General features: G+C 39.5%; 2 protein-coding genes across 2 annotated transcripts; one reads left to right on the top strand and one right to left on the bottom strand.

Moving 5' to 3' along the window:
• Positions 1 to 1,543: 1,543 nt before the first annotated feature.
• Positions 1,544 to 3,223, top strand: LOC103448634 (VQ motif-containing protein 9). The gene has a single exon (XM_008387899.3). It carries the CDS (start codon positions 1,932 to 1,934, stop codon positions 2,913 to 2,915), a length of 984 nt encoding a protein of 327 aa, XP_008386121.1. The 5' UTR covers positions 1,544 to 1,931; the 3' UTR covers positions 2,916 to 3,223.
• A 4,982-nt stretch (positions 3,224 to 8,205) lies between these two features.
• LOC103448635 (14-3-3-like protein) lies at positions 8,206 to 10,235 on the bottom strand. The gene is made up of 4 exons (XM_008387900.4): positions 9,409 to 10,235; positions 8,872 to 8,994; positions 8,647 to 8,763; positions 8,206 to 8,548 (listed from the first exon to the last, which is right to left on the bottom strand). Exons 1-4 carry the CDS (start codon positions 9,895 to 9,897, stop codon positions 8,483 to 8,485), a joined length of 795 nt encoding a protein of 264 aa, XP_008386122.1. The 5' UTR covers positions 9,898 to 10,235; the 3' UTR covers positions 8,206 to 8,482.
• Positions 10,236 to 12,283: the final 2,048 nt, after the last annotated feature.

The raw sequence follows: 12,283 nt of genomic DNA, 5'->3' as shown, positions 1-12,283 counted from the left end.
AAAGTAGAAAAAAGTGAAGGAATGTTGGACTAACTTTACATGCATACCCCACCCTTGATTGAAAAACGTGTTCTCTTTACCGTACAAATTGCATGATGGAATAAGTGGCAACGGGTCACAACACCCTTATCATGTAAAGAGCTTTAGATTTTGTTTGACCGTAATAGTTTGCACAAGAATAATAGTTCAAATCATAAAACTCAATGACACACACACTTCGCCGGGTGGTTTTTGAGTGTAATGGTTTTTATCTTTTTGGGGAAGGGTAGGTGACTCGCATGTAGTTATTGCTAAATAGTTAATCTCGCTTAATTTTTCTTTATTTGAAAAAGAATAAATGTATAGTATGCAGTCCTATTACGTTTAGTCGTTAAATTCAATAATGTATGTCATACATGCTCCAAAATTTTTAAACCGTCTCATCCTGTAAATGATCAAATTCCATAAAGACTTCATGGAAGGCGGGAGGTGTAAAAAAATTTAAACGAATATCTTGATGTATTTGAATACTTGGTTAATAGTATTATCCCATAGATTTTTAGGAAAACTAATGAAAATGGTTTGAAAACTTCGAGTTTAATCAAAATGACAAAAATGTGTTGTAAGTGAATAGTACCATGAGTGACTTTTTAGAGTAAAAATGTTATTTTCGTTAAAAGTGAACGGTACCATGAATGTTTCGTTAAAACTCTCTAGATTTTTAGGGTCAATTACGGGTATTTTAATGAAGGGGTTTTGAGTTGTTTTTTTAGGGAAGATACAAAATGAGGATGATGGAAGAAATTTTTTGAAATGAGTTTATCATTACGGTAAAATTTCAAGTATGAATATGAACGTTAGGATAGTGTTGAACTCATTCCCAACATGGGATCTAAATTAATTTGAAATTTTGGGTGTAACATTTGGCATGTTGATAAGGCAAGTGTAACAGAAATTTTGACCAGATGAGAAAATTTCTAGTTCCAAAATGCTAACATTTATTTATTTTCGTAAGTTGAAAAATACCCACCACCATTAAATACATATGCCATGTCATTACACAACAAATGTTTAATCCCCACCAAACAAATCTGCAGGTGTTATTATCTCTATTTAGTATTTAGTAGGGATTATTATTCATCAAAAGGTGGTAAAAAAAAAAAACCAAAAAAGGGATTATTTTGTACTAAGGAAATTATATAATTGCATTAAAAATCTTCCTATTTGGAATTGTGTCTGTTTTTACTGTCTAAAAACTTTAATAATGTAACATCATAAAGCAATTTACAACGTATAAAAACTAAAAATTGTTTCCCATAAAAAAAAAAAAAATTTAATCTCGCTTGCATGACTAGCAATGTAACTAGAAGTAAACATTATAGGTTGATTTTTTTTAAAAAACTTTGTGATACGACTAAACCAGCGTTTTGTAATTACTAATTAGCAGAAGAATAATTTTGAGAAAGATAAGTGAGATCAAAGGTCGAGAGATGCTTGGCTTGCATTACGGGTCGTGTCCCTTCTCTTCTTTTAAGTGAAGAAAGAGACCAAAGAGAGAGACACACACACATTTGTTAATTGCTTCTTTTTTGTTCTCGACTTGGGACCATAAAAATCATTTCTTTTATTTTCTTTTTCTTAATTCCTTTTTCCTTTATTTTTAATTTTCCTAAAAAAATAAAAACTTTTTTTTTCTTTTTCTAATTCCATATAAATAATATACGGTCCAGTCCAGACTTGTCCCTACTCGTCGACTGCCTGCCCCCCCTCAGAACATTATCCTCATTTCCCATTCCCCACCACTCTCCGACCAAAAACCCCGCTCCTCCGCCACCCCAGATATTTTCAGATCTACTCAGACCACACAGAGGAGGGAGGGGGAGAGAGAGAGAGAGAGAGAGAGAGAGAGAGAGTCTGCTGCGTTTGTATGTAATTTTGTGTTGTTTTTTGTTATGGATAAAAGCTGTCCCTCTTCAACTACTGATTCAGCTGCTCACACTACTGCCGCTTCCAGTGGTAGTGGCGGTGGCGGAGGAAGCTTCAACACGACCACCACCAGGGACAATTACCTCAAACACCTCAACAAGCTCTCCCACAAGATCTCAAAACCCACCACCACCAACACCCAAAACACCTTCCTCAAAAAACCCAACTTTGAAAACCCACCGCCTCCTCCTCCTCCTCCACTTCCTCTTCCTCCCCAACAGCAGCAGCACCAGCCGCCGGTCTACAACATCAACAAAAATGACTTCCGCGACGTCGTTCAGAAGCTCACCGGCTCTCCCGCCCACGACCGCTTCTCTAACCCGCCGCCGCCCGTCCACCAGCCCAAGCCCCAGATCAGCTCTCGCCTCCAGCGCATCCGCCCTCCCCCCCTCGCTCAGGTTAACAACCGCCCCCCTCCCTCGCTAGAATGCGCCGCTCCACCCCCAAACGCCAGCAATCCAATCATCCCACCCATGGGATCCGCCGCCGCTCACTTCAACTCCATCGGACGGTCCACAACCCCTCTCTCTCCCCTCCCTCCTTTCCCAACCGTACACGGAGCGGCTGAATCCCCCGTCTCAGCCTACATGCGGTACCTCCACAACTCAATCTCAGCCGTCGATTCTAACAACCAGAAGTTCTCGGGATTCTCGCCGCTGGCCCCACTTGTCTCGCCGCGCTGGACCAATCTGACGCCGTCTCCGCGGCAGAATCAGCAGGTTGCGCATCCGCTGCAGGGGATAGGTACATCAGCGAATCAACAACCGCAGACAACGACGGCGACAGCTTCACAGCCACAGTTCGCTATGCCTCCGTCGCCGCTTCCATTCGGGTGCTTGAATTCGCCGCGATCCACGTACCCATTGCTTTCCCCAAATCAATTAGGGTTTCCTCAGCTGCCGCTCTCGCCCACAGTGCCTGCACCAAGCCCTAGGTGGAGAAGTTTCTAAAGTTTCTTCAGGTAAGTCAAGCTTCAAAACACAGTCGTTTAGGGTTTAGGGTCTTTAATTTTCAATTTTATAAAAAAGACAAGAAAGACATGAACTTTGTACATTCTGGGTTGAGGGGTTTATTCAATCACCGGTGGGTGGACGGAAAACGGTCCATCGCCGTTTAAAGTTAGGGCATTATCTTTGTTATGTAAATGGGATATATGAGAGTGAAAGATATGTAGGTTTGTTCTTTGTTTGTTATCTGGATATTTGGGGTTTAATCAAAGGTTAGAAATGTTATATATACAGAATTTGTGCTGCTAAAATATTCTTTTGTTGTTAATTATCTTAGTTTTGTGAACTTTCTGCATATCGATTTGCTAATTGGATGCTATAAGCATGTCTGGCTCATATATATTTGCGAATTTTAATCGGAAGTTGCTATTGGCATTTCAAAATGGTCTGATAGTCAAAAAGTTACCATTTGCGCTCCATCAAGTGATCCTTGTGTTTTATAACGGAGGAGTGTATATGACTTCTTCGGAGTTCCAATGACAGTTCCCCTTTTGAATAAACCAAATAGAAAAAAGAGTGATATTGCAGGTATCATCACGATTTGTGCAATACATGGCAACATGTTCATCCTATTTTGGTGCTAAGTTGATGCAATCTATTTTTGGCACCTAATTTGCATATGCGATGAAACTCCACCTCATTGTTTGAATTTCATGTTCAAACAAAACTTGTTGTTTTATGTTGAAAAGGGCCATTCCCTTTCTTTGACCAGTTGGGTGATGGATGTTGATAAAACGTATTAATTGGAAACACGAGACTTCCAGGTGTTGTTGTCAAGCCTTACTACGCTAGGAGTTCATGTAAAAAATTAAAAACAGTTATGTTGTTCTAAGTCGTGAAGGACCCGATAAGTGCTAAGCTAATAAGTTAAGGTTTGAAGTGAATTTAAGGATATTAAGTTGTTGAAGATTGGTGAGTGATTAGTGTAGACACTAGGTTTTGGATTCTAGTGTGATTTTGCAGATGGAGTGTGCTAGGAGATCTTGTACATGTCATGCTGATTAGGTATAAGTATAACCAACCAATAGGAAATAATTAAATGAAATGGGGGAATGAAGAACTTAATAACTTAGACTTCCTCAAATGCTTTTCGACTCACCATTAGTTGGCCTTGTTCGTTCGCAGAGTTCCCTACTTAACTCAAATAGCCATAGGAGAAGCTGACCTAGACAACCTAGCTAAGGTTCTCAAACAATAGTTCCATTCCCCTTAAGTGCATTGCAGGCAAATCCTGTTACTACTAAACCTGGTTAACCTCTTGGTTTGTGACATAATTTCACTTTCCCCTAGCGCTGCCGCTGGTTTTCATCTGTTGTAGCCCTTATTTGTCTTTTGTTCTTTGGCCTTGACTTACCCCCTCCCCCGTCCTTCTTAGAATTCGCCATCTCTGATATGTTCTGGATTTTGTTCGCACACATTTCATTCGTTGGAGCTTTGGAATTCTGAAATGTTTTTGTGACACTAATTTGATATCTTGTATATTCGGAATCAGCAAATGTATGCTTTGCCCCGTATGGAGGAGAATTCTAAAGCATATAACTTGTCATCCAATAACTGTCATTTTTTTGGCAGAAAATCTTATAAGACCTAGGAATTTGTTATTACTCGATAACAACCTTTATATGTTGTATTTGGAGCAAATGCTATTGTTTGACGAGGACAATTTAATTCTTGGATGTTGCAACTAGGTTCAATGAACAAGTGTTTTTTTGGCAGACAACGTTGCGGCGGTGCTCCTTTCCCGCCCCATGGAGTGCATTGTTTCTAGCCTTCTAGGGGCTGTGTCTGCTTTGGATGCACTGAAAGAGGCTGTGTGATTCCCTAGTGTATTTTCAAAAGTTGGAAGGGAATCACATACCCGTTTTCTGAGTAACCAAATGCCAAACAAGACGCCACTTAGTACTACGGTTCAGTGTTATTCCTTTTCACTGGTAAGTGAGGTTTTAGGTTCGATTTTTGCCAAAGACGAATTTGGACCACATTATTGTTAGAGCCTATTGTGAGGCTTAGCCCATTTCTTCACCTCGTGCGATTGATTGGTCAACTTAGTATGTTTCGTTCAAGACTTGAGTTCCTAGTCTATAAGCTCTTTTTACATTTCATACCAAACTTATTAATAATTTACTCTTTTTCGCTGCATGTCGATACGTTTCATTGCGAATTGACCAAATGCGTTTTATTGCGAAAGTTAACCAAAGAGTCATGGTAGACAGCTTCTATGCGTGATGAAGGTGCAAGGGTGAATGCTTTTCGAGCGAATGTTGAGCATAGGTAACCGAAGTAAAAAAAAAAATTTGATTATTTAAAATTTTGATGGATACAATACATGTACACTTTTGATGACCCATTTGCATATGTTTGTGGAATGCTCCGCTATTAACTCATGGATTAGTGACGGGGCAACAAACTCTATTGTTTGTTTTCAATTTCAAATGTCATGGTTCATGATCGGATTGACATTAAGTTGTTGACCCCCCCAAAAAAAAAAACACGACATTAAGTTAGGCATCAATCATTTCTCACAAGACGGAAAACATGACATTAAGTTAAGCATCAATCATTGCTCATGAGACGGAAGGATTCCTTCGTGAAATTGATTCACCACATGACAAATATTTAACAGACGAATCATGTACTATTTAAATACGTTACAATCATCTATGCTATCAGTGTCGCCAATTGAGACTAATATCAGTTTCACGAGAGAAATCTCTCCAGGAGACGACCTATGCAAATAGATTCTCTAGTGATAATTTAGCCACTGCGATCGATCTAAGGACGAAAGAAGTGCTTTGGGGATGTTGAAAAGCAGGCTGTGTTTTAATTAAAAATAGCCTTGGCAAACATATTCCTAATTCCTCTGGACATACACATAATTTCGGGGCTTTGTTTAGTATTTGTTTTGGTCGTTGTGAATTTGGCCACTAAAGATATTTTTAGTGTGCTTTTAACGAATTAATTATATATACGTGTTATATTGTGATTTTGAAGCACTAATGAACCTACAATAGTCTTTGTGTGTGCTGCTGCATATACATGAATAATTTCAAGCTGTAACTACAACTTTGTACAAACAAATTGACAAAGGAGTCATAGTAGACAGTTTAGATGTTTGGCGGTGACAAACACATTGCTTAAGGCACACAAGTGAACGTTCTTGACTATTTGAGTTATGAGCCTGTCTTCAAGTGAATGTCGAGCATAGGTCATGGGGCACATCCCCAATGAGTTTAGCCTGTGTGTAAGAGCAAGTCCATCGATGATTTTTTGCCATGGCTAGGTCCCAAATCCAATCCAACATTCACCTCCACCCATGATAGTTATTATTCACAATGGGGGAAAAGTGGTAAAGAGAAGCCGAGACAATTACTATTTAAGTGAATAGTAACTGCCATGATAGTTATTATTCACAATGGGGGAATAGTGGTAAAGAGAAGCCGAGACAATTACTATTTAAGTGAATAGTAACAGCCACAAGTCCACTCCTAAATCCAAATTCATCATATGGATGGAAATGCTCTAATGCGAATCTCTAAATCAGAAATTTAATTATCTATTAAACAAAAAAAATTGATTATTTAGTATGTCAATTATTCAAGGATGTGCTATTCACACACCTCTTTTTATTTCTCACACAACTCTCTCAACCTCGGTTGTCAGATCAAATGAATTCAAAAATATCAAAGGCTAAAAGTTAACAAAAGGTGTGTGTGAGAAGTGAAAATATGTGGGTAGATAGCACCACCCTTATTTAATATTTAGATGGATACACGTACACATTTGATGATGCGTCTGCAAGCATGCTCCTCTAGTCTATCTCTAAATCATGATTAACTTAAGAAGAGATTAGCCCTAATTGACAAAACAAACAAACAAAAACCACTTGACACTTATAAGTGGGAAGTATTAGGTTCAACTCTTGTAGATGACGAAATTGATAACAAATTACTATAACTGATTGATTGCTCGAACATGCATACAATGCATAAGAGAAACAGTTGAACTTCAAACACGATGGCTTCATTTACACTTCCCACAGAGAGGAAGACCCTTTTACAAAAGCATGATTAGATTTTTTTTTTTTTTTTTTTTTAAACAAACGATATTATCTACACAAAAGGAATGGATCAGACTGAGCTTCATAATGAACTATCAATAATATGGTTTAAATTCATCTTTAACAAGAATCGAATCTAAAACATCTCGATGTAAAAAGAAATACCACTACACCTTAATATTAAGTGCACATGACTAGATATTAAATGAGTCGTGATGGCTCTTCATTGCCCAAAAGTGTGACGAATGACTGAAGATTAAATAAGTTGTCCCAATCCGAGCTTTAGACGATAAGATAAGATCAATGACGATAAGATTATTAAACATATCGAAGATCTGATATGATTAAGTCAACAGATTGTATTAGATTAACTATTAACTAATACATTGTTTATTAGGCAAGCCGAATGAGGATCCATGAACCGTATCCGTTCATCGGACATCGAACGGTCAGAAATTATTTTATTTAAAATTGAATACAAACAGTATCTAACAAAAATTGATTACACGATTTACGGTGAACAAACATGATTCACAAACCCAAGATCCTCGCAAAGAAGATCCAAAGAAGATCCGGATTAAGGCAAAGCCCACAGGCATCACTGTCTATTTCATGACATAGGAGCTACGAAACCGGGCACACAACTACTAGTTTAGTTCGAGAACTACCATTGACAATTCAAAAAAACTCATCCGACACTCCTCCAGCTCCAACTTTTTTTAGAGTACCGATAACAAATCCTTTCAGTTCTAGTAGTTTAGGTAAAGTTTCACCTCCAGTCTATGTATCCATTTTTTAGCCAGTAACTACTGTAGTTTTACTAAACCACAAATTCATACAAGACGACTTATATCCTTCAAACAAGAGAATGCTGGGGTCATATGTCACGCAACCACTCATGCCCTAATTACACTTCGTAAACTACACGACTTAAATCGTAAAATTTAAAACTACGTGGACTAAAATGCAACGTCACCCGAACTACAGGGATCAAAATCATTATTTGGCCTAAATTCATATGAACCTTAACATTTGTGGATGGTATCAAAAGGTACCATGAATGTGTTGTGTCCCAATCAAACAAGTCCATTTTCATTCACAGGAAAAAGGGGAAAATCCCTTCACAATCATGTAAGTCTCCATGAACAACAACAAATCATAACCCAAAGACATCAATGACGAATAAAATTATATGCGATATTAATCAAACATGATGGAAATTCAAGACAGATATTTCAAATCCCAATTCGAAAACACAGAACTGAAAAAACAAACTAATTAAAAAGGAGAAAAAAAATAAAGGAAAAGAAAAGACCGGTGTTTGTCAACCATTGAATTGGAAGGACAAGAATGCCTAGAATCGGAATAGGATTTGAATTAGCCAGGATTACCTTCTCCTATTAAAAACATATAGAGGAGAAGCTCAACCCTAATTTGCAGCAATGAATGTTGCTCACTGCTTTGGTTCTTCGGTGGGCTTGGGTGCTGCTGCTTCTTTAACCTCGTCAGCTGCATCATCCTGAAACAAGAGCATGTACAATTCAAAATGAGTCTTCGTAATATCTCAGAAGAGCAGGAGGATAGAAGAGACAGGATCAATATGATCCATATGAATACCTGCATGTCAGAGGTCCACAGGGTCAGGTTATCACGGAGAAGCTGCATTATCAAAGTGCTGTCCTTGTATGACTCCTCTCCGAGAGTGTCCAACTCTGCGATCGCCTCATCAAAAGCCTGGCGGAAGTCACAGATCAAATTCAAAGTTAAACAATGTTATAAGTTCCTAAATTTTATGCTTATCTGACACGGTGGTACAATCAATAAAATATCAAAGCCATTCACCTGTTTGGCGAGATTGCAGGCGCGGTCGGGAGAGTTCAGAATCTCATAGTAAAACACAGAGAAGTTGAGAGCCAACCCCAGGCGGATTGGGTGTGTTGGTGCCAGTTCGGCATTGGCAATGTCCTGAAACACATGAAACACAGAATCCATTTACAATCGAGCAATAAATTGATTCATAATCAACGGTATAATAATCCAATCCTTAATTTTCTGCACTGAATTTAAAAAATGAGGAAAATCTGAACACAATTCGCAATCTATTTGTTCCGTCGTAATTAACCACAATGTCTACCAATCCAATCCATTCAAGTGATTGCATACAAAATGATCAGTTGAGATTATTACACAATTTGGCATTTACCAAAAGAAATTAGATTAATCTGCACGAAACTTTGAGCTATTTGTTCCATCTGAACTAACCATAAGTATAATTTTACGACAAGATGATGCAGAAGATTGACATATAGTGAGTTTAATTGGATTCGCAAATGAAACCCTAAATCAAATAAATAAGGAAACTTTAAGCCAATGTGATACCTGAGCGGCCTTGTAGGCGGAGAGGGTGCTCTCGGCGGCCTCCTTGCGCTCGGCGCCGGTCTTGAACTCGGCAAGATAACGGTGGTAATCGCCCTTCATTTTGAGATAAAAGACCTTGGAATCGCCGGCGACAGCGGAGGGGATGAGCCTGGAGTCGAGGAGCTTGAGAATGCCGTCGCAGATGTTGGAGAGCTCGGTCTCGATCTTGGATCGGTAGTCACGGATCGTGGCAACGTGGTCGTCGTTGCCGCGGCTCTCCTCCTTCTGCTCGATGGAGGAGATGATGCGCCAGGAGGCACGGCGGGCACCGATGACGTTCTTGTAGGCAACGGAGAGGAGGTTGCGCTCCTCGACGGTGAGCTCCTCTTTATCGGCGGAGGCGGAGACTTTCTCGACGAACTCGACCATCTCCTCGTAGCGCTCGGCTTGCTCGGCGAGTTTGGCCATGTAGACGTTCTCTTCGCGGGGGGAGGGGGTGGTTGCCGCCATTGTTGGTCGATGGAGGGATCGGATCTGGAGATCTCAGAAGGATAGTGTGATTTTTGGTAGGGCGAAGAAGTAGAGGAGAGAGGTTTGAGGTTCGAGGGGAAAGGGGAAAGGGGGGTGTTATTTTTGGGGGGTAGTGGAGCGATAATTGCGTTGGGGGGAGGGGAGATGTGGGCCGTTGGATTGGTACCGGCCTTGTTTCCCAATTGGATGGTGTGGAAGCGGCAGCTGGCAACGCACTTTTTTTTTTTAAATTTTACTTTTTTTCATAAATGCTTTTGGTAATAATATTAATAACACGGGAGTTTGATTTTTGAACTGGAAAAAAGGTGCGCCTTTTTATTTTGAATGGCAGTTGGCAGAAGCTGGCTTTTGATTTCCTTTTTTATTTCTTGAAACTATTTTTGTCTTAATAATTGTCTTTTCTTTTCTCTTTTTGGGAATTAGAAATTTCTTGACCCTGAAAAATTGTGGCAGTATGTCAGAGCCATGTATGGTCGGTCTTGAGCTTTTTGGTGCCCAAAACAAATGCTTAAAATGTGTTTTATTTTTCATTACAACACTATGGGAGAATTATTAAGCACATGCGTAATTGGCTCAAGATATCATAACGTCACAATAGCATCTCATGTGTCCCCACAGAAAGGCAAAAATGGAATAATGAGGACTAGCAATGATGTTCAACTATGTAAATTTCTTTCCTTTCCCCATCAATGATGTTACAATACGATATTCTAGAGTACTCTACTAAATGGAGCGGGAATTCAAACTCCATTGCAAGAAAGGTAGTGATTTGAGGGGTTGGAAAAAGCTTGAAAAAGCGCATTCGTCTTAGTTCAAGATTCAGATGGACAAGAGGAGAATCAAGACAAGGGGGGATGCCTAATTCCGAGAATATGAAATATCCTATACCCTTCTTCGACTATTTGACCTGCTCCTCGAAGCAAGGAAGGGAATGAAGATGGCATAGAATGCCCTATTAGCAAAAAAGCCAAGGGCAGGGCTAGCAAGTAAGAATCATACCCAAGATTTTGAGCGCTAAAGCAGAACTCGCTATTAGGAAAGGAGAGAAAAACAAAGCAATGCCAAGAGCTCCATCAATCCGTTATTCAATAATAGACGAAGCTCTCTCTTTATCCTTCACCACGATTCTCTTCACTTTCCACCCTTTACCTAGAGAAGGATCATCGAAAGACATTCAACTTTGGGATCCAAGGAGAAAGGCATGATTCAGTCATCTAGGAAACTTCCTTTATGAAGGCTTAGTGAAAGCAAGAAAGTGAGTTTAACCTAGGGTAAATAGTTTGGTCAATATTGACATTTCATACTCATTTCAAAATTTCTGTTTTGTTATTCCCATCAACCGGTAACCACAGGATGATCCACAAGAAAGGTGGCAGGATTCGAACCTATGGCCGGCCCACCCCTAACACGCTGGGTTGGGTGGCCGGGTTAGCACCCATTGTCGCCTCTGTACCCAAAACAAATGCGCTGCGTTACCCAGCTTGTAACCTTGTCCCCTACCCCTCTTCTGGTTATGCCATTACCAATGGCAGGTAACCCCCTGCCCAATAGATATATAATTATATCTATAAACTAAGAAAATCCATTTTTTTTATCCAATTGTTCATTCTTGGGAAGAGGAAAAAGCATATAGAGCAAATGCCTCTTCTTTCCTTCCGTCCGTTCTTCCCGAAATGGGCGAATTGCATGTAGAGATCCACAAGGGCTTATAGTTTAATTGGTTGAAACCTATTCTGAAACAACCAATGCATAATTTGCTCCCATCCCCCTATCTCTTAAAGATTGCTTACTACCATTTCCCCTCACTGCCGCTTGCCTAAACGCATCGGTCATATTCCTAATAACTTATCCAATTACAACGTGTTAACCGCTATTGCACCTTTCTTTTATCAAATCTCATAGACATGGTCTAATCATGAGGGTACTGTTTTATCAAGGAAAAGTCTGTGAGTCATAGGAAGTGCACTACTGTTATTACTCACATGGATAACAGATAGCCTAAAAGAAGACTAGAGTTTGCAGCGGAAATGATTGTGAATGCATTGCAAGAAGAAAAATAAAAAAGAAACTTCAGTCAAACAAAGAATCAAACTTGAAAAAAATGGAGGGTTTGGATGAACACAAACCTAATGACCTTTGCAAAAACGACATCGATGAACACAACAGCACCACATGTGATTCCAACATTCACTCAAGAAGAAGTAAGGATTCTTTCCAGATCCACTTTCTGGGGATCCCAGGGATCTCCACATCCTAGCTGTTCATCGTACATCGTGCGGTCAGTTTTCGTTAGATACTATTTGTGTTTAATTTTAAATAAAAAAAGACAAATGATTTCTGACTGCACGATGCACGATGAATGGCT

The sequence above is a fragment of the Malus domestica genome, chromosome 08, assembly GCF_042453785.1.
Source record: "Malus domestica chromosome 08, GDT2T_hap1".
NCBI classification, from domain to species: domain Eukaryota; kingdom Viridiplantae; phylum Streptophyta; class Magnoliopsida; order Rosales; family Rosaceae; genus Malus; species Malus domestica.
Note: the sequence above shows the minus strand (reverse complement) of the source record. Positions and strands in the feature narration are given on the sequence as shown.

What these genes read in the sequence shown, in the direction of transcription:
- LOC103448634 (XM_008387899.3), top strand. Translation starts at nt 1,932, where the DNA reads ATGGATAAAAGCTGTCCCTCTTCAACTACTGATTCAGCTGCTCACACT.
- LOC103448635 (XM_008387900.4), bottom strand. Translation starts at nt 9,897, where the DNA reads ATGGCGGCAACCACCCCCTCCCCCCGCGAAGAGAACGTCTACATGGCC. An exon ending in CCTGCAATCTCGCCAAACAG is followed by an intron (nt 8,764 to 8,871) that starts GTGAATGGCTTT and finishes GACTTCCGCCAG; the next exon opens with GCTTTTGATGAGGCGATCGC. An exon ending in TGTGGACCTCTGACATGCAG is followed by an intron (nt 8,549 to 8,646) that starts GTATTCATATGG and finishes CTCTTGTTTCAG; the next exon opens with GATGATGCAGCTGACGAGGT.